The 22460-nt window shown below is 35.9% G+C and overlaps 3 protein-coding genes across 12 annotated transcripts in view; 2 read left to right on the forward strand and 1 right to left on the reverse strand.

Annotated features, from left to right (window-relative positions):
* Positions 1-9639, forward strand: part of tp73 (tumor protein p73) — a gene marked incomplete at its 5' end in the record, with an annotated part of 29190 nt that extends 19551 nt beyond the window's left edge. Inside the window, 5 exons of one of the 2 annotated variants that reach the window (XM_079467795.1) lie at positions 696-850; positions 1076-1132; positions 2815-2947; positions 6605-6698; positions 7142-9639. In XM_079467795.1, coding sequence (XP_079323921.1) covers positions 696-850; positions 1076-1132; positions 2815-2947; positions 6605-6698; positions 7142-7468 — 766 coding nt within the window. In that variant the 3' untranslated portion in view covers positions 7469-9639. The remainder of the gene's footprint in view (positions 1-695; positions 851-1075; positions 1133-2814; positions 2948-6604; positions 6699-7141) is intronic. The other variant, XM_079467796.1, reaches the window with a different exon arrangement.
* Positions 9640-10470: 831 nt separating this feature from the next.
* Positions 10471-15321, forward strand: rer1 (retention in endoplasmic reticulum sorting receptor 1). Of its 6 annotated transcripts, none has more exons than XM_079467994.1 (8): positions 10471-10640; positions 12077-12162; positions 12438-12542; positions 12848-12947; positions 13081-13159; positions 13390-13525; positions 13703-13831; positions 15005-15321. In XM_079467994.1, the coding sequence occupies exons 2-7, from the start codon at positions 12082-12084 to the stop codon at positions 13790-13792; spliced, it is 591 nt and encodes a 196-aa protein (XP_079324120.1). In that variant the 5' UTR covers positions 10471-10640; positions 12077-12081; the 3' UTR covers positions 13793-13831; positions 15005-15321. The 6 variants fall into 6 exon arrangements, with proteins under 6 accessions (XP_079324120.1, XP_079324122.1, XP_079324118.1 ...); XM_079467996.1 differs by having other exon boundaries at positions 10490-10640; positions 13703-13757; XM_079467992.1 differs by having other exon boundaries at positions 10616-10838.
* A 4707-nt stretch (positions 15322-20028) lies between these two features.
* aak1a (AP2 associated kinase 1a) overlaps positions 20029-22460 on the reverse strand; it is a 45771-nt gene continuing 43339 nt past the window's right edge. For 3 of the 4 annotated variants that reach the window (XM_079467976.1, XM_079467975.1, XM_079467977.1), the window contains one exon: positions 20035-21552. In XM_079467976.1, the coding sequence (XP_079324102.1) occupies positions 20756-21552 (797 nt within the window). In that variant the 3' untranslated portion in view covers positions 20035-20755. Of the gene's footprint in view, positions 21553-22460 lie in introns of all 4 variants that reach the window. The other variant, XM_079467978.1, reaches the window with a different exon arrangement.

The following is a 22460-nucleotide window of genomic DNA, read 5'->3' on the forward strand; positions in this document are numbered from 1 at the left end:
TGTTTGGGAAACGCACCAGATCATGAGATGTTATATAACATCACAGTTATATGCTAAGGTGCTCTTTGTTGTGATCTGTATTTCTTGCAGCCTAGTTTTCAGAAATTATCTTGATTTTTATGTTTCATGTCCCTCTGTGGTTAAAATCAAGTGTTTAAATGTATATGTGGTGTTTTTAATATGCTTTAAGACAAATCATATGCAAATGTATCATTTAAAACCTTTGCAAAGGATTTTTCTCATAAAACTGCAGTTTAAAACCGTCATAAACCTGCAACCAATCATATCACAGTAGTCTGAAAGATATGTACTGTATTAAAGGACGCTGCATGGACTCCCGGCTGAAACGATCACGGCACTGCTGTTTCAACACGCTGCTCACACGTGCATTGTAAATGCTCTAACCCGTTAACATTAGTGCAGCCTTCAAGTACATTGAGAAACTTATGTGGAAAGGGTGTGGGGCTACATTCAAGTCATTTTAAGGAATGAAGAAATTATCACAGAAATACATTTTTACTTATGCTATTTTGAAGCTCAAGATACATTTTCGACCGCAGTACTTTAAAATGATGAGTGATTTGCTCAGGATTTTGGGGGGGAGGTAATAATTCTTTAAGATAATCAGAACATATATGCATTAGCATTTTAGCGAGTGTCATATAATAATTGTATTTGGCTCATGTGATTTACAGGGGTCACAATGCCTCTCCATCAACATATGGCACACTCAATAACATGAATATGAATAAGATGCATGGGCCCATGGGCAAGCTTCCCTCAGTCAACCAGCTTGTGACACAGCAGAATCAGCAGAACGCAGGGCCTTCTGCATCCATGTCACATATGGGTGAGTTGAAGATTTTTCAACAAGGATGATTTATTTTATTAGGTATTAGTTAATTGGTGATGCGTAATTTTTCCAGGGGTGTTAAATTAGTTTATTGGCTATGTGGATATTACTGTATGGATATTTCTTTTTTAAATTCTTACAAACAAGAAGTAAGACTTATTTCAATATAATGGTACTTTAACAGCATATTAAAATAGTTTTTTTATATGATATGTATCACAGCTATTGAATCTTCAGATGAAATGTTAATGACTTTATATAAAACATACCCATTCAATGGTAAGTATCATTATCCTTAATTCACTAGGATTATAAATGTGTTTATTATACATTGATTTACCATATATTCAATTAATATAATTATAATATTTATGTTGGATGAACTGATCTTGATCAATGTTTTGATGAAAGTACAGTCAAACCAAATATTATTATGACACCAGATATCATTTTTTATATTTTTAGTAGTGGGTGCAGGAAACTGTGACATATTTACGGAAGCCGTAAAGTGCCAAACAAAACAACAAATCGCAAAACAAACAACAAATCTAAAAGCCAAAAACACGAATCCCAAATCACAAATCTGAAAACGCAACACCAAATCTGAAAACACATTAACAAACCATAAAGCGCAACAACAATTCCGGAAACAAAATAACAAATCAGAAAACACGACGACAAATCAGAAAACACAACGACAAATCAGAAAACACAACGACAATTCGGTCAAACCGGAAAAGGTAGGTCTTTTCTGTGACCGGGGTAGTTACTGCTGATTGGACGGAACCCCTGTCAATCAAGATAAACAGGAAGTACAGTTCTGTAGCTAGCGGTACAGAATAACAAGAAGAAGTAGCTGGCGGCAGTGTACACAAATATATAATGTACTGTCCTTATTGTGGGTTCAAATTTGGTGTTTTGCATCTGCTCTGAAAGCATTCCTGACATCGATTAATAGGGAATCGTTTTTTCATCTGAATAAACCTGCATTCTTGAGGTGTCTTTCAAGAGAGCGCAAGCTGATCTTAATATCATGATATGTTAGAAGCATATCTAGCCATATGAATGTCCTTCTTGAAAGTAGTGCTGAACAAACTCCATTATTTTCTATGAAAACACACACCTGACTGTTTATCTTGATTGACAGGGGTTCCGTCCAATCAGCAGTAACTACCCTGGTCACACAAAAGACCTACCTTTTCCGTTTTGACCGAATTGTCGTTGTGTTTTCTGATTTGTCGTTGTGTTTTCTGATTTGTTATTTTGTTTCCGGATTTGTCTTTGTGTTTTCTGACTTGTCGTTGTGTTTTCTGATTTGTTATTTTGTTTCCAGAATTGTTGTTGCGCTTTATGGTTTGTTAATGTGATTTCAGATTCGGTGTTTTGCGTTTTCAGATTTGTAATTGTGATTTGGGATTCGTTTTTTGGCTTTTAGATTTGTTGTTTGTTTTGCGATTTGTTGTTTTGTTTGGCACTTTACGGCTTCCGTACATATTATAGCCAAGAATGCTTCATGAAGTGGACTACCAGGAAAGATGGGACCAAATTATTCATACACTGACCTGACCATGTTTTGCTTAAGTGTTTCTTTCTTTAATAGCTAATGCGAACTTTTACACCACAGACTGAACAAAATTAAGCATAACTTGGTAATTGGTTGCCCTTAATTGGTATTATCTAATGGTGTACTTTAATTTAACAGCTGACAGCTATTCAACCGAATTTCTACCTTTCTGTATAAATGTTACCTGACATTATCAATATGAATTTGTTCTGACAGAGTTTAACTCTGAGTTCCTGTCATATTGTGTTGCCATTTTTTTATTATGGCGGATAAACTGTGATATTGTGAGAAATGTGTCTGAATAAATTCAGGTTTGACTGTATTTATATAAATAAATATAATGACATGATTTGCTGAAATGACTGTTGAATTACTTGTGCTGATATTTTCCTTACAGGTACGAACATGATGGGTGGACACCACATGCAGACCAATGGTGATGTGAATGGAGCCCACTCGTCCCAGTCTATAGTGTCCACCTCTCACTGTACCCCTCCGCCACCTTACAATCCCGACCCCAGCCTCGTCAGGTACTTCACTCTGCAGTAGCACTTACTGTACCTGTCTCTCTCTTTCGCACAAACTCATACTGTACATACAGACTGTATATGATATAGAGAACTTGTCTTCTACCAACACCGAAGACCCATACAGCAGTTAAAATAGATTCCTACTGAAATTATTCATTTCGGTGTAATTGAAATTAGCCAAACAATAAATGTATAGGATGTCTGTTATCATAAGTGGTTACAGGTTGTCTTGTTCTCGGTTAAATCTTTTATATTATGGGTGTCACATACCATGATATTAATAGCCGTGATTATTGATATCGTGTTAATACACATAATATTGTAAACGTTTAGCGCCAGTATCTGGCTGATACTGCAACATAGTAGTGTGTAATAGCGTTATGAGGAATTCTGTTGGCCGTGATAATACAGTACCTCAGAGATGATGTATTTTTGTAGGCTAACCCGGAAGTAGGGGTCAGCTGTGGCCTAATGGTTAGAGCGTTGGGCTTGTGATCAAAAGGTTGCCGGTTCTAATCTCAGTGCCAGCAGGTCATGACTGAAGGGCCCTTGAGCAAGGCACCTTACCCCTGATTGCTCTGCAGTAATGTGTCACTGTATAAAACTACTTGTAAGTCGCTTTGGATAAAAGCGTCTGCCAAATGAATAAATGTAAATGTAAATGTAAGTAAGCTGTTTCCCTCGACCGAAAGCCTATGCAATATTTTAATCTAAAAAAAGATGCTTTGTGATTAACAAAGTTTTATGATGTTTACATGTTTTTTCTATCAATATAATCTTAACAAATTAACACCACATTTATACTTTTAATGCCGAAATACAATCGACAGAGGAGAAAAGCTAACACGATGCTAAAACGGACTACAGTTAAGGTCTCTCGATATCAGCATCACCACCACAAAGCCTCCAACAAATCTTTCAAAACTTTATCATAAATGTGTTCACTGGCAAGTAATTACTCCGTGTATGAATCCGCATCTATGTTTTAAGAGATGTGTGCCAATGTTGCATTATTTGGGAGCTTTAAATGCACGATGACGCCTAATGTCCCCGCCCAAGCAAGTATTCGCCTTTAGTAACTTGTTAGCAACCGCCATTTTTTAAGAAATAATAAGGTGTGTTTTATGTCTTGAACAAAACCTCTAAATATTTTTACGTTTTATTCGATGTAACATGGAGTAGAGCAACCACGCAACGAAATAACAGGGGAACACAGAATAGATCATGACAGTTTAACACATACCTTATTTCGGGCGATATACCAAAAACCCATTCAAAAACAACATAGACTTTGAAGCGATGGAACTAGAAGTCCTAAAATGCTGACTCGCTTCTGGATTTTGCATACAGAAATACGCCATCTCTGCGGCTCACTATTGTGTACTTAAATTCTGATATAGACCTTATTCAGCCAGCCGCCATGATGATTTCAAAAACAAGGAAAATACATCAGTTCATTCATTTCCACAGGACAGAGAACTAAGGAAAAAAGGGATCTGTTTAGAATAGTGAATTGTCAATGAAAAATCTAATTTGGATATTAGACACGTTTACCTTTCCATAGTATGATATTTCAGAATATATAGTAGGCCTATATGTCTCCAGTTTGCATAGATTCCAAAGAACTCAAGAGTGTTCCAAAGGTTTTCTCCATGAACTTTTCATGACCTGAAAACCATACCTGTGAATATTTGAGTACAAGAATCCGGGAGACAATTCCCCCCTCCTGTCCGTCCATTTTTGACAGGAGAGCCCTGGAGAGTGTTCATCTGTTTGCACTGCATTCTGGCAGTTTATTGAGAGAAACTATTAATATGATAGCTTGAGATGTGTAGAGTTTTAAAACGTAAGTATAAGGTGACGTAAAATGTGATATTATTTAGTTAGAAATGACTCCGCTCGGCTTCTGTTGATCCCAGTCAATGCTCTTGGAAAACCTTGTCTCAGAAAAACATTTTGACACACACTTGCATTCTTTGTAATCAAGAAGAATTGTATCTATAAAAAGTTTTAGTCATAAAATAAATTGTAGCACTAGATTAGTTTTTCAAAGAAATATGAACGTGTATAAAATCAGAAGTCAGCTATGAGCAACAGGCTAATGCCCAAAACACACAATGCACTCAAAATAGGTGCAAAGACAGTTCTAATTTTAATCATCCATGTTTTCCTAGTTTTTTATCCTGTGGAAATTAGTGAAATTATGTATTTTTTGCTTTGACGGCATTCTGTATAAATCAACGCAGTGTAATGCAGCCTCCTGCGCTTCTATCTCTCCCAGCGTTGCTTTTAAATCATCATGGCGGCAGATTGAATAAGGTCTATTGTGACTATACTTCAAATATCCCTCTTTAGATGCAAAAGAATGCATTCTGGCTTAATTGAATCATTCATCTTTAGAAAGTCATGGAATTGTAATAATGCTTTGCTAAAACGCCAAAGCAAGATTTCTATGATATTCGCTATTTAGATATACATGCATTCTAAATATTTCCCTGCTGGCAGGGAAGACCTCTGAAATGTATATTATGTACTTAAGCTTGTAATCTGCATTTTAAAGACTATGAGCTTTTTTCAATATTAACCTTCGTACTTTCTTTCTTTTAATGATCTTGGTTGCTTTTTTAAATTAAGCATAACTCAGCACACTGCACGTTGAGTGTTTTTCCACTATTTACCTGATTCACATCAGTATTGTTTGTGCAATAATTCCGAAAATCCTAATAGGATTTTATCATTCAAAATCCAAATTTTTAGTAGCAGTGAGTCATTTAAAACTAAATGTAATTTTTCATGCACATCACATTGTTTTATTAACTCCATCGTCACTCATTTGATTATAACCGGTAATGTTCCATCTCCGTTTAGTCTCAATGTATCAAAATTGAAAGTCTCTATGTATGCCAAATCCAACAAAATCCAACAATAATGAGACGCACACCCCCTAAAACTCAACAGGAAGGCAGTGACTTATTGTGCAAAATAAATGAAATCAGGTGATTTTTGCGATCATGTGTGACCTTTCTGTTCTGTTAAAAATTCTGTTGATGGCAGTTTTTTTAAGATGCAGTGTCACACATTTACGCAATAGCAACCACATTTTTTGAGTGTTTTTTTAAAACTCACAACTTGTATTTAGTGATAATTTAGCCACAGATCAACATTTTCGTGAAGTTTTGTATGCCTCAGTTACCTTTAAAATGATTTTGTCCGATGAATGTGTCTGCTACATTTCCAAATATTAAAATTTTATTGTATGAAGCAAATCATTTTGATGGTGAATTATTTATAATAAAAGGATCAATACACTGAAAAAGTTGTTATGCATCATTAATGTAATTGCATGATCTTTATTGCAATGTTTTAATTTGGAAAAGAATTATAGAAGTCATTGCATGCTAAGTGTATTTGACTGCACTGCATTTGTTTCTGGTATCTGTATGTGATTGATGTAGCTTTGTTATTACACCTTCATTTAATTATTTTAAAATATTTTTTGAGCTAAAACCATTTTTATTAATCTTCCATCAGTACATAATATTCATTGCAAGCTGCAAATGCCATTGTGCTTTGCTTGTTATGTTCTCCATGGGTGAATATGTAATTCACAGGACGCAGCCCCTTGGTCTCAGTGGGATTCCTTTTGTCTCTGAACAGTTTCTTAACCAACCTGGGTTGCCAAAACTGTATCGACTACTTCACGTCACAGGGAGTCCAGAGTGTTTACCACCTTCAGACTCTTACAATGGAGGTACTTTACAGTTCGGTCAAAATGTTCATCCAGTGAAATGATTTTCTACAACAGTGGTGTAAAAAGTTGGTGAATTGTTATGTAATAATTGGGATGTCATTATCACACAAAAAAAACACGGCCAGATCGTCTTCTTTAGTGATAAACACATGCCTTTGCATTATTCTTAAAACATAGTATACACCTGTAAATACATCCACCCTTTCGACTTTTACCATCAAACATCATCTCAGGATTTTTGGAACACATAATGTGTTTGGTGGTGACTTATGAACATTCAAAATTCATGATGGATTATCAATGACTTTTATTTTCATGGAAACAAAATGTTCTTTTAAGATCGATTAAATGGGCCACAATTTCTGGGGTTCTTCAGAACCTATAAGAATCAACTATTATCAATGATATGAACAAAGCAGTAAAACTCAGTTTCTATATTCCAGGATCTTGGGGCCTTGAAAATCCCTGAGCAGTTCCGGGTGGCGATTTGGAGGGGCCTGCAAGACATGAAGCAGGGCCACGATTACGGCCAGCAGCTTATTCGCTCCAGCAGTAACATGGCCACTATGTCCATCGGGCCTGGTGGAGAACTGCAGCGTCAGCGAGTAATGGAGGCTGTGCACTTTAGAGTGCGTCACACTATTACCATCCCAAACCGCGGAGGGTCCACAGGGGGCGAGGAATGGGCTGACTTTGGTTTTGACATGCCAGACTGCAGGATACACAAGCACTCCATTAAAGAAGAGTTTGCAGAAAGCAACGTCCACTGAGAAGGAACGGTGATCCACAGAGATGATGTCTTTAGTTTGCCCTGCATTTCATACTGTCTGTATGTTTTTTAAACTACAATGGACAGTTTATATTATTTTTGTGTGTACATCACATAGTAGAACTTCCATATTTGACAACAAATTATTTTTCACATAATTTGTATAATACGGTATGTTTTGCGTGAGGTAATAAATAATGGAAAACAACTGCTAATGCTTTGTAGAGGCACCATAGTCGTTTACAATTCCATTTTCCAGGCATGATTTAGTAGTTCCTCATTGTGCTGCTAAGAGTTCCAATGCATCATTTTCTCTTTTCAGTTCAGCTGTGGCCTTATATTACTCAACACAGACACAAAACGACATGACTTCACTCAAGTCATTCATATTAGGACTATGGGACATCATATTGTAGTTGTACGTGTACATGGATATGGATCGATGCATGTTCAAACTGGCAAGAATCAGTGCCCACAAGTGAATTCCCTGAAATCATACTTTCATTATTTTTCTGGTGATAGGTTTATTAAAACAACAAAATAAATATGATGCGTATGGCTAGCTCAACAGACATTATGTAACTTGTGGGAGGGACCGGGAGGGACCATTGGCAGACAATTTTATTCAAGAGACTGGGAAACAAACCAATGACCTGGGGATTGACACAGCTGAACTGCAGGAAAATACAAGACCATTCTCTCATTACCAAATGTCATCAGTGTCATACTATACATAATAAGTCACAGTACCATACAAGTACATGAGTATATGTCATAAATGTAAGCAAAGTGTAAATCTCTTAATGTTTGTTTGTTTAATTTAATAAGGCAAACATTTTTTTATATTTCAAATTGTTTTATTAGATGGTGCTTTAACCTGCATTTTTTTATCTTTTAGGAATTTTCTTTTATGTTGTTTACTGGGAATAGGTTTTGTAGTATTAGCCTTGCAGGACAAGGTTTTATTTATCATGCTGTATTATAATAATGCGTATAATTTGTCTTTGTTACTCAGTAAGCACAATGTAGTCACTGTAATGTTTTATTTTTTATTGTATTAATGATTTCTGTTTTCAGGATGCTTCATCAAATTGCAAAACTGTGCCTCACTTAAGAAAAGCTGAGGTGTTATAGGGTAAATCTCATGTAAAAATGTCCGAGTTAGATTTCACCAGAATTTTCTATAAATAAATTATAGTATATTGCATCTTTTTTTACCATTTTCATGACAGTTGTCCCACATTCTCACTACTGTAAAGCAATAATGATAATCATAATTTTCTTATGCTTAAGTGTAATGTAAATTATGTCACAATGCACCACATTTTTTATTATCTTAAAAAGGCTTAATTTTAATTAAGCAAAAATAACTTCTTTCTGCTTCTTTGTTTTGATTCTGGGGTGAAATATGTAAGATTCCATCAATCATTTGGTTCAACGAAGATTAATTTATTCTTTGAGGGCCAGTAATATAATTTGATACCACTAGGAAAAAAACAAGAGTACAGCTTACCCACACATCTAATATAATAGGAACTCATCAGAACTCATTTGTCTTGATGTTTTTTAGGTGGGAAATTTTTAAGAAAGCAGAAATGTGTTCCAGGGAGTATTAATTGTCCATTCATGAATGTGTAAAAATTTCCTTCAATTTTACATTTTCTAGCATGTTTATTTACATGTCAGCAGAAAAACGTCTGTATAAAAATAAACTGAGGGCCCATGTCTTGAACATTAATAGTTAAGTCGGTTGTATGCAGTCAAAGGTACAACGTTCAACGATCAACATGCAACTACATAAGTATGTAACTAGTGTTAACAATACTGTTCATTGTTGTTCGTGTGTTAAACATACCCTTTTCTATATTGGGTGCTGTTAAAAGGGTTGCAGGTGACGATAATTAAGGATTTTTTATTGGCAATGATGGTTAAATGCCATCTTGTACAATAAGGCACTTTATGGCTTTAGGATATTGTAAACAATGTTATATTTACAGTTAATATCAGTCAGTATTATGTTATGCTGTCATTTTGGCAATTATAGATTTTAGAAATGTTTTACTAGTTAATATCTTGTGGTTTCATCAAAGAAATGTAATGCTGTTTCTCTTTTATATTGCCATGTTTAAAATATGTAATGTGACTTTTTTTTAAATAAATGCTAAAGTGTGCAAAAAATATGATATTGATATGTATATATATATATTTTTTCTAAAATGTTAACAATCCTATCCTAACTATTAAAAACAAAAGTATCAATAAAGGTGAAGGAACATGTATATATTAAGACAATTCGATTCCAAATCTACATCGGTAGATTGAATATAGAATGGAATTAGATATATTCATTATATAATTATCTTTATTACATATGAGGTGCGTTTTTATACAATGTGTATTTTGTAGTATGTTGTATATATATGTATTTGCCTTGACCATCTCAATTGCAAAAGACACTGCTGTTGACTGTCAATCAGTGATATGCTATAATACAATACTGGATATTAAAATAAAACTTTTATCTAATAATGCATATTCAATCATTTTTAGCAACAATAATGTAATGTCTTAATATGTTTATATCAATATAGTAGTCTATGGGTATATGTTGTACTCCAGTGGGTCTTTTAATTATTGTTAGATATCCTCTTTTTATTAAATTGGGCATCGAACTAAATAAAAAAATACGTTTGAGTTAAAAATAAATATTAAAAGTAATTTATTACCACGGCAAAGTAATTTCTACGTGAAACTACAAAAAATATATAACGTTATTTAGTATGTCAACAAAATTTGAGAGCATACCAAGGATAATTATTTAATATCTTTGTTATTTTCGCATGTAAACCTATTCTATCCAACAAGGGGTCATGGGTTTAAAAAGTTTCATATACTCATTTAAGTTTACATATAAGTTTAATATAAGCATATTATATAACATACAAGCTTTGGGAAATGCCCTGACTCTAAGATAAATAAACTGTACTGTCGTTAAAAGTAAAAACGACAGTGAAATGTCACTTCACCACGGTGATGGGTTGTAAGTTGTCTGAGCTCGACTGATCATGTCTGACTCATCAGAGATCACAGAAACAGTGACGTGTACACAGAGCACCAGCAAGCGCGACGGCCGCGCGGATCGGAGTCGGAGAGTGACACAGCGGTAGAACCGGGTAAGAAGACTATATATTCTGTCACGTCACATATAATATTAACCTTTCAGAGGGCTCGACGCTTCGAGTTGCGCTGATGTTCCCTCTTATTTTTGTTTATGTGTAATGACATGACAATTACAACAGTATGCTTTGTGAAATCTAGCATATTATTTAGTGCTAGCAAAGTTTACCTCTTGCGTTTGGATTTCCCCGGAAGTGAGTTGTCCACTTTTCTGCCTTCCTGTTGGTCTTCGTAGTTCTTTCTAACGGTCTTTTACATAGACTTCTGTTCCACATTGACTAAGGAAAACTACAACAGGGTTGTTTCCGCCCTGGCTTACGTATGGCGAAAAGATGCAGGGGATTGTAGTTCAGTATCCTTCCGTCGTTGTGTAATTTCAATACATATGGGGTTTTCGTGAAACTACAGTAACTAGCATGCTTTGCGGCCTAAGGAATCGCTTAGCTACGGCTAAACCGATGCTAAATTAGCAATTTAGCTGGAATGTGTTGATCTTTAGGCTGTTAGTTACATTATCAATACGTTTATGACGATAAGTGGTGAACGTTTAAACGACAAGTGTTTGTCGAGGTGATTTTGTCCAAGAAGAAGAGGCATGTTACCGAAATATACCGGAACTGAAACGTCCTCTAGCAATTTTCATTTGCATTCACCGTCCTTTTCGAGTTATACCTAAGATACAAGATTAGGTTCTGGAAAAGAAATCTCAGGTTCGTCAATATAAAGCATATAGGTAAATGTGGGGCCATCCTCAGCTAAAGAAGCAGTAGACTCTTATACAAAACCAGTAACTTAAATACTGGCTTGAGAATCCTGTTTTTGGGAGAGGCACTACACTAGGTCTTCTGATTTCTTAATTTAAATGATCTTTTTGGGCTGTTATGTATTGTGCCTACTGTTATCTTACACTCCAAACCTCTTAGTTGTTGACTTTTTGTCAGGTTATTGTCTCTTGGACTTCAGATTACATGTGTAGATGAGCAGGAAATAATGACTGGAAACCACTGATTTTTATATGGTTATTGAACATTGAAAACTACCCCAGTATTTCTAGATGGAGCCGACAAACGATAAAAGATCACACAATACCTTTTATTACACTAGTAATTGGTCTTTAACTCAGTTTATGTACACCACCAAAGTAAAGTAAAATGATACAATAACAAGAAATAAGAATTCATCAAGGTAATTTATTGTACATGTGTAGCTCTGCTGTGATATTCTTCAACTGGCTTGTAAAACATAATTGTAGTGCATGTTTGCATGTAGTTATGAGTTCTGATTTTAGCACCGTCTGTATGTCAACAGTTTAATGTCTTATCAGTTTTTGATCAGAGTTGCCTAAAATCTAAATGTTTCCCTTTCATTTGAAGAAGTATACAAATGGTCCAATTTTGATAGAGTATATTTGTTTGTTGTTCCAAATTTACAGACAGAATGTCAGAAGGAGACAGTACTGGTGAGTCCATCCATGGGAAACCATCAGCGATTGGAAACTTCTTTAAACGGCTTGGACAGGTACGGCTGTGCTTCTTTAGATTCCAGCACAAATTGACGTACTTGACGACAAGGAATTAGTCAAGTCAAGTCAAGTCAGCTTTATTTATATAGCGCTTTTTACAATTTTCATTGTTACAAAGCAGCTGTACAAGAAAAAAATGACTAAGTAAAACATAAAAGGTTATGGAATTCAAAACACAGGTCAAATATCAGACACACAATAAATTCCTATATGCAGTGTTAATTAAATAAGACTACCAAATTACAGTGTTTTGTTCTATTATTTGTTTCAGATCTATCAGTCATGGCTGGACAAGTCAACCCCATTTTCAGTTTTCCGATGGGCATTCACTCTTATTCTAACGGCCATATATATGATCAGGGTATATATTTTACAGGTAAAAGCATGGAATTTTGTATATTTGTTCTGTATTTCATTTACATTTTGACTTAAAAACATTGTGGGTCAACATACAGTTGTGTATGGATAGTTTAGAATTTGTCAAAAGTATCCACGTTTACAGTTATACATTTTATGTTGTTTTTTTGCACTTCAGAGTACTTTTTCTTAAGCTGTGGTTTAACTGTGATATGTCGGCTTATCATTTTAAAATTATGCATTTCATTGACTGTAAAACCTGGCATTTCTGATTATGAATCATAATTTAAATTTAAGAAACTTTTGTTGTGTGTTATTTGTTAGGGGTGGTACATAGTCACATATGCTCTTGGGATATACCACCTTAACCTCTTCATCGCTTTCCTCTCACCGAAAGTGGATCCTTCATTGATGGATGATCCAGGTAAGTCCAGAACTGGCTTTTGCATGTAGAGCGGCAAACTCATATTTTTACCTTATGAACTGAAACGCTTATGCACCTCCTCACTCTCTGATTATTTAGTGGTTATTGAGGGAGTGTTTTGTTTTATATCTAGATGAAGGTCCAGCATTACCCACAAAACAAAATGAAGAGTTTCGGCCATTCATCAGGAGGTTGCCAGAATTTAAATTTTGGTGAGTTGTCACGTGACCTTATGCTGATAGGAATTTTGAGTGAATAATAATTGGATTATGTGTTTTGTATTTCCATTTGCACTAATGTAAGCATGAGGTTAACATATCTTGTGAATTGTATGTCACAGCAAGCCCACAGAAATGTCTTTGTCCGGATTTACAGTATATAAAAATGTTGTATTGTTTCCAAGTACATATTTGTTGTGTGTTAATTTTGGTTGATGTTTCAGGCATTCTGCAACAAAAGGCATTGTCATCGCTATGATTTGCACATTCTTTGAAGCCTTTGATGTGCCGGTGTTCTGGCCCATTCTTGTAATGTATTTCATCATGCTGTTCTGCATCACCATGAAACGTCAAATCAAGGTTTGCCAATGAAATATTTTTCTTTCACTAATTTAAGTGATATCATTGACCTGACACAGTCCTGGTGTGTATACTTGAGTTTCACTGATAGTGACTTACAGTGCCGTAATGAATATTTTGAATAGCATTTCCTGAGTTGGCCACTCAGTTTTGACAATGTTTTGTTTTCTCTTACAGCACATGGTCAAGTACAGATACCTGCCCTTCACGCATGGCAAGAGAACTTACAGAGGCAAGGAAGACACAGGGAAACCCTTTGCTAGTTAAAATTCTCCCTCCTGAAATTAAAGTTATTGATGAATAATGGTGCGTAAAAGGGGCTGAGGGTTTTTCCCCCTTTTTCATTTTTTCTAGAGTAAAACAAATATCTGGATCTATTGAAATAAGATTAGCATTATAATATTTTTCTGCCTTCATTAATCTTTTGGGTTTTGGTCCTTTGAGAACTGCTGTTCATTGCCTGTGCAGAGATAAGACTGGGCAATTCAGAAAGGCCTAAATATTAAGTGTGAGATTTGTCTGCTTTTTGCTCGGTTGTCCCCATTCTTCTCCAAACTCAAGGACTTGATAAACATTACGTTCTCCAACAGATTTTAAGGAATTGTACACCCGAAAATACAATTTTTGTTGTAGCTACTACTTCACACATGGGACTTGGATGGGGTTAGATGTTACCAGGCTAAAAATAGCATAAAGCACCATAAAAGCAGTTATTCTGTCATCGTGTGAGCTTTTCATGTGACCCTCAGAATGTAGTCATATGCATTGGTGCTTTTTCAAGCAGGACATCCCCAGTCCCCATCTAAATTTACTTTATGGAAACATCAGTCTTCTGCATGTTTTGGGTTCCACAAAAAATAATGTCATATAACGACAGGATGCCTGAGGATAAGAAAATGATGACAGAATTTTCATTTTGAATGACCTTTTACTTTAATTAACCTGTAGCTGGTATTAACCAAGCAATGAGTTGGAAGTTTTCAGTTGTATGGAAATTGTTGGGAAGCCGTTTAATCACTATCCCATCATCAATCATTACTTGACCTCCACGGTGACAGAATTTAATGTCGACGAGTCCGTCATGTATTTGGTGTCCTTCACAGATCGACAGAAACTTTAGATTCAGTGTTCTGGTGTACTAATGTAATAAACTTCCAGGAGAGGGGAGACACTAGTGATTGTAGATACTTAATGAAGTTCCATCTTGCCACATGTTAATAAACTTGCCTTTTATGAACAATTGTAACTCTCTTAATGTGCTGTACAATATTAGTATTTAATTTGTGTACATAGTTCTCCACCATAATCGCATCCGTTTCTGCTCTTTGTAATTTATTATTGAATATGGAAATCTTTCAAACCCTAACTTTCGTGTTTTTTAAGCAAACATGCATACCATTATAAAGTTTTATCACATATTGTCTGTTTGTTCTTGTTTAAGCATTCTCAGTAAAACCTTTCTTTCTTTTTCTTTTGCAGAGGAAACATAAAATTGAGTGCTTTAACTATTACAAATGGATGGAGAGGGTTGAAGGTTTTCTGTTGTGCGGAGCTCTAGTGTAGATTTTAAAATTGAAAGATTTTCAGCAACTTCAGTTACCACTGGACATGAAGATTAAACCATTTTCAAAAAAATCTGGGAGGGGAGAATTATATATGTGTATAATTTTTTTAACAGGTTAGCATGTTAAAGTTTTTTTTTGAGTCTTTTCTTTCTGGCAATGCCATTTGTTCTGTTAAATTAATCTTCATTGGAAATAGGTTTGTTAATTGCTGAATAAAGATGTCTGCATGTTTTAGTTTTTCTTGTGCTGCTGTTAAAAAGGATGATTTTAATAACTAAATGTACATTTTTTTCACTCCAAATGCGATTAAAAGGCTGTGTACCTTAAAGCCTCTCAACTTTATTTATCTTTATATAGGTTTCAGCTACTTTACATTGATAATAATTTTATAGACCTCTTTAACCTCTGTAACTGGTTCAATTTCCTGTTCAGTTACATAAACATTTAATAATGCATCCAAAAGTATATAACGTTTTAAAATATTAAACAAATATTGTTAACATTTAACTATATATATATATGTAAGATTTAAATAATACTAATGAATAAAAACTGTAGCTGGTCTTGCTCCAGGACCACTGTTTATAACTTGTAAAGTGATTTATGAATGAACTTTGACCTGAAAAAAATTGGTTTTCAATATAATCATCATATAAATGTCCAAACTTTAAAACCGATATATCCGATTATATGTATTGTAGCAAACAAGCAGATGTGATTGTTTTACAAAGCATAATGAAAGCATGTTGCTAGCAGGTTTTATATTCTAAATTAAATTATGACAAGCATTAATTATTTCATTAGATGACAAAATATGGTCAATACTATTAAGTCTTAAAATAACTTTGGTATGTTGTGAAGTTATTTCTATCTACAGAGAAACATTTGGGAAATAGGGCAATCATTTGAAGATGTCTCCTTCTAGTGGTGTAATATAAAAAATAAAGGCCAGGGCTTTAGGTTCAAGTTAGCCTATACATCATTAATTAAAACTGAGAGCAAGTGTGAGCTAAATCTCTGGCGCGCTGAATTGTTTATAACAACGTAACAAGTGATAATAATACTTATCTGTGAATATCTGAAATTTCCCTCTATGTCATCAATGGAAAATGTTATCACTGTTGATATACTCTATAAAAGGTAAGCAACTTAGAAAAAGAAATATGGGGTTTTACGTTTTCTTTTTTACTCTTACAGATGTATTTTTTTATTTTCGCCTTTCGGCACATATGGTTATATTCATTGCGAGAACCAGTTCAAGTCGGTCGAAGTTTAAGCAAACACAATTTAAGGGAGGGATAATTAAGAATCATCAATAAACTTTGTCTACATGTCTTGGGGCTGTGGATGGAGTCTGGAGTAAACCCACACTGACAGAGGGAGAACATGCAAACTCCACACAGAAAGGCCTCCTGTCCCAGCCAGGGTTTGAACCAGAGATCTAGTCCCACTGTACGTGGGTTAGTGCCTGATAGACAGGATAATTTGATCCAATCAAGTGATCCTGCTGACCTCTGTCTCTATCAGTCTCTCCTTTCATCTTTCTCCACTGATGACACCTCCGCTAAAACTCAGTACTACCACTGAAAAAAAAACAGCTCGCTCGACCCTCGTACACTCTTCAAAACATTCTCTGCTCTTCTTTGCTTCGCCTGCTCTTCTTTCCCCCACCTTCATCAAACGTAACAGCAAATTACGTTAAAAAAATCATCTCTTTCTTTGTAGAGAAAACTTAAACCATCAGTAGTCAGTTCACTGTGCCCACCCATCTCCTTCAAGCCATCTTGCCATCTGTTGTCCCCGGCAAGGGCTGCCTCTAAATCATCTGCACTCATCCTCCTTTATCAATCTTTCGAGTCTTACCTCTCGGATAGGTCATTCAGAGTATCCTGCAAAGGTGAGGTCTCTGAGTCCCAGCATCTAAGTACAGGGATACCCCAGGGCTAAGTTCTTGAACCGCTGCTCTTCTCCATAATGTATACACAACGTCCCTAGGCTCTGTCATGCAGAAACATGGCTTTTCCTATCAATGCTATGCGGATGACACACAGCTCAACCTGTCATATCATCCTAATTATCCGACAGTTGCTGCGCACATCTCAGCATGCCTGAACAACATTTCGCTCTGGATGAAGGACCATCACCTGTAGCCAAACCTTGCAAAAACTGAACTGCTCGTGAACTGACCCGAAGACTTAGCACGACCTTTCCTTCCAACTAGGTTGTTCAACTACTACACCTTCCAGAACAGCCAGAAACTTGGGAGTGATAATTGATGATCAGCTGAACTTCACAGATCATGTGCCAGCACCACCAGGTCCTGTAAATACATTCTATGCAATATTAGGAGAATTAGACCTTTCCTGTCTGAGTATGATACGCAAGTTCTTGTCCGGGCTCTTGTCCTTCCAGACTGGAGTATTGCAATGCTCTATAGGCTGCTCTTCCAGCTTGTACAACCAGATCTCTTTAGATGATCCAGAATGCAGCGGCAAGAGTGGTCTTCAACGAGCCGAAAAGAGTGCTCGTCACTCCCCTCTTCTTTAGGTTGCTCTGGCTCCCTATAGTCACTTGCATCCAATTCAAATATCTGCTCTTGGCCTACAAAACCACCACCCCCACTCGGCACCCACCCAATCCTTGCGCTCAGCTATCGAACGTCTTGTGGTGCCGAAATCACAAAGGGAAAATATCACTCTCACGTAAGTTGTTATAAAAGCATCTGCTAAATATAAAAATGTAACTATAAATATAAAAGCAGATCAAATTAAGTTACTTACAGTGCAATTTTGGTTATTATTTATCTTGATGACAAATTACAACGCTATAACACCACTGACTTGGCATTTTAAGGTACATGTATATAGAGTTACCTTAGCAAATGAAATGCGCTATGCAATAAACTGGCCTTACCTTGCCTAAAGTTACAACAGGAAACTTTAAACATTCCATCATACATTTACTGACTATCCACTTGAAGATTCATGTTAACCATTGGCAGACAGTCAATAATTATTTCAATACTTTGTGTCATTTCATTAACCCCACACGCATAAACCCACTAACACAAACATTAAATACAATAATACCGTTCATTTATTTCAGATAGTAATGCCAACCTTCCAGCAAGTGCTTTACCTCATATATTATTTAAAAAGTATAATGCTCTCAGATTTACAGTATATACAAGGCCACCAAACTATCAAGGCTGTTTCCACAATACAAATACAACTAAACAAACAAAAAAAGATGAACCCCCATCACAAATGGTATAAATAGCTTTTACAAATACAGCATCATTGATACAAACTTCACACCATACAATAATACTTATTAGCTGATGAAAAAACTAATTCATGTCAGCTTCAGGTTATACTGTAAAGTGGCAAGAAACTTGCCTAGAACTGAATACAGAATACATGTACTGAAAAGTACAGATACCTTGAAGCGAAAATGATAAGTTTACAATTCACCAATTCCCGAACTTGAATGTAAATCTTGAAAATATCAGATTTTTACAGTTCTTAAGTATTTTACTCACACTGAAGGAAGGCTCAAAGAAGCACTAGTCCTCAACACTTAAGTGACATGTCATTGAAAAATAAGAAAAAGTTGAATCGTGATGAGCGGGATCGTATTTATTTTCTGAAATCATATTAAAATTGCAACAAATCATGGTCGACTCAACACTGTAACCTACGTCTATTACAAACACTTAAGCTCAAGTGTAAACCTATAGCCTTCAAAAAGGTCTCTTCAATTAAAGACATAAATAAAATATTGTTAAGTAAAATGATGAAGTCAAAGCCTTTTTGCACTGGACATGCTGGTAGGGCCTCACCACTGGCTGCAGTCATGTCCTCATCTTACATATAAACCGCCAGCGATTGACAACTACCTGATAATGCACTCGCATTCACATAAAGAAGCCACGTTGACCAGTTTCAGTAAGTAAGGGCAAAATCCACAAGATTTAGTACCTTCAATGCCCTGATCTCTAGCAAAAATAAACTGCTGTAAAAAAAGATAGGTCCCATGCAAAATTGTATGTGTAATTGCATTAGTCATTACAAATGTAGTGGAGTTAAGAGTGCATATACTTGTTAAAAACTTTTTGTCGTTTCTAATATCTTTGATACTCCGTAAAACTACAAAGTAGCCAAAAAGATACTTAAAGTGGAGGTAACATGCCATTTCATAAATTCTGACTTCTTTACAATGTAAATGTGCTGGCTTGTCAAGCTTAAAGGTCCAGTGTGTAATTTTTGGGATGATCTATTGATAGAAATGCAATATAATCATAACTATGTCTTCCAATGTGTATAAAGAGCTTACACAATAAAGCGTTGTGTTTTTATTACCTTAAAATTAGCTATTTCTATGTACATACACCGCGGGTCCCCTTGCATGTAATTCGTCATGTTCTGTCAGCCGTCGTAGTGTTTCGAAAGCGAGGGGTGGAGTGAATGGTTGGTTGCAGTTCGCAACCTTGCCGCTAGATATTACTGACTAGATCTTTGTCAAAAAACAAGTTGACAGTAGCACGAAGTACGAAGACCGCCAGGGTTTGTACAGGATTCAGAAAGCATTTCTGCACATGGATTCCCATTTCGTAACAAGGGTTCTCAGTCCCTTATTGGACAATTCTCCCGGAAAAAGCCCACTCGTCATCCAGCGAGCGGAATAAACTGCATATGCCACCTCAAGTACAGTAACTTATTACATGTACTCCATTACTTTACACCACTGTTTAATTTCCAGATGTTTAGTGTATGGAATACTAAACATCTCTAGAACAGATGAAACACTGTTTAGATAGATGTTGCCTATATCGTGTCTATTTGCAGAGCATAATCATATTTTTTTGTTGGCATCATAAAACAAGGTATTAAGAAAACATTTAATGAATCAAAAAATGTGATGTTGCGTTGCATTATTCCTTGCAATCAATTTAATGTGTCACAATACGGCTTTCAAACCATTTTCACAGAAATGTTTCTGTGATTCATAAGAGGTGGAATGGAACTTAAGGTAATTTCAAGCATGAAAGAATTGAATACAGAACACCAAAACTGAAATACATTCAGAGCTTTTAGTGAAACGTTTTTGTGAGCACTGGTAAAGTTTATTTTATGACGTTCCCCAGTGAAATTGGTTGAAAAACATACCTAAACAACTTAAAAGAGAAATATATCATTTAAAATGTATTTAAACAGCACAACGCTGATAATATTTTTCCATGTTTAGAGGCAAATACAAAAAATTTGAGAAGTTATGCTGTAGAAAACACCTAGTAAACAATATTTATTTATAATTTAAAGTGATAAAAGCAATTCAACAATATGAATAGTGATGAAATAGTCCCCCGAACAATAACAAACACCCTCCAACCCATTGACTTTCTTCTTTCCATTGAACACAAAGACAAGATGTTGGTGATTGACAGCCTTAGTTACCATGACAGCATACTGTAAGTGAGGTAGCAAAACATGTCATACAATCATTTACCCAGAGACAGACGGCCAGAGACCATTAAATGTGCTTTTATCTTTAATGTTATAAGGCTACTCATTTTAATCCTTTTAATCAGAGAAAAGAGAGGTTAAAAACTCAAATCTTTAAGCAGGCAAGTGCAGGTTGTTTGAATTTTATAGTCGCTCTACTCTCAATGTTTATCTTGGCGGCCTTTAAGTTGAAAGGGTGCTGAGACAAACGGGTCAGCAGAAGTCCCATGGTCAACTGTATCCCTTTTCCCTATATCTGTCACAACCTGATCGAAGACATTAGGCTCCGTGGTCACAGGCTCTTCGTAGTGTCTCGAATACTTAGAAAGTGCCTGTGGTCTAAAGGGAAGAGGAGCCACTTGGTCAAGGATGCTCTGGTCAAGGATGAGTGGATTGGGTTGGGCAAATCTATGATGGCCCACTGGATGGTGGTGAACTTTTCTTTCTTTCTTTCTACCAAAGGGAGCCTGCAGGAAAATATCAGGCTGCTGAGGCTGAGCCTGGCCACAAGGAAAAGGAGCATTGTCAAAAACATCTCCATCACCATCTGCTCCTTGACCAATCCGAAATGGAGCTTTAGAGAAGACATCCACACTCGGATCTGTGTCTGAAGGTTTGACTTGTAACAGATGCTTGGGTGAGGGGTTCAGGTTGTGAGCAGAAGCCAAGTTTTGTTGAGTAACCAGAGAGGGCTTTGGTAGGTCACATGGCAATGACTCCGATGATAGTTGGAGGTCTCTTGAAGATGCCGGACTTTGGTCATCTTCCTCATCAGAGTCTTGAAGCAAGGGTCTGGAACCACTGCAATCCAGACTTGGAGTTTCTTCACCGCTCACCTGTGACAGTTCCCCCTCTTTTTCATCCTCGGAACCGGAATCAATATCATCTTCTTCATCACTGGAATGAAGACAGTCCTCATCAATGTTTCCAACCTCACCGCTACTCTCCCTTTTGGCTTCTGCAAAAAAGACCAAACAAGAAAACTGTCACCACATGTACATTAAACCAGTGTGATTTCATAGAAGGGTCAGTCAGTGAATGAGATGAAAAGCCACCATGTTGTCACTCTATAAAAATACAGAATGATGGAAATCCAAAGGGATTTTCTGGAACATTTGTACATTAACCAACCTGCAGACTATCAGCATTCAACTGAGGTGGGTTTTTATAATGATTGAAGCAGATATCTACATAGCAAATGTGTCTGAAAAAATGTTTGTCAAAAACTTTTTGACAAAGCTTGCAGATTTTAGAATCGAGGAGTTAATGTCTGATGACAAGTCCAAATACTGAACAATAATCAGTCTGGACAATATCAGCTTGTCAAGTCGTCTGCCAAAGGCAAATGAAAAAAGCAAATTTACACCCATGCAGTGCATTATCTAGATTACCAAAATCCTAGATAACCAGACAGCGATTCATTTATTACGAAAAAGTAGGTGAAATGATTTGAGCCTGGAGACTGTAGTGTACACCAAGAGTTTGTAAAAGTTTAGCTTAAATGTGTGATGTAAATAAATAGTGCTGAAATGGTATTACTTAGACTTAACAAGCGGATATCGGACTGACGCTAACAGAACATTTTATAACAATGACAAATTGATTTGAGACACAGCGATGCATCTTATTGTGTCTGCAAGACTGTGTGCTCAAAAATGTCGAAATAAAATAAATGGGCAAAAATCTGTATTGCAAAGGATGGTACACAGAACATTAACCAGGGCGACTGTACAATGTGAACAGCACATTCTAATACAGTAAACCCAACAAAACTACTGAGAAATCCCAAACACATCGACCACACACATCTACCACTGACAAACAATAGTCTTGTTTCCACAAACCACCACTATTAATCTTTAAATA

The sequence above is a fragment of the Barbatula barbatula genome (genome assembly GCF_947034865.1).
Source record: "Barbatula barbatula genome assembly, chromosome: 11".
NCBI classification, from domain to species: domain Eukaryota; kingdom Metazoa; phylum Chordata; class Actinopteri; order Cypriniformes; family Nemacheilidae; genus Barbatula; species Barbatula barbatula.

What these genes read in the sequence shown, in the direction of transcription:
- rer1 (XM_079467992.1), top strand. Translation starts at nt 10,739, where the DNA reads ATGTGTAATGACATGACAATTACAACAGTATGCTTTGTGAAATCTAGC. An exon ending in GCGTTTGGATTTCCCCGGAA is followed by an intron (nt 10,839 to 12,076) that starts GTGAGTTGTCCA and finishes CCAAATTTACAG; the next exon opens with ACAGAATGTCAGAAGGAGAC. An exon ending in CCATGAAACGTCAAATCAAG is followed by an intron (nt 13,526 to 13,702) that starts GTTTGCCAATGA and finishes TTTCTCTTACAG; the next exon opens with CACATGGTCAAGTACAGATA.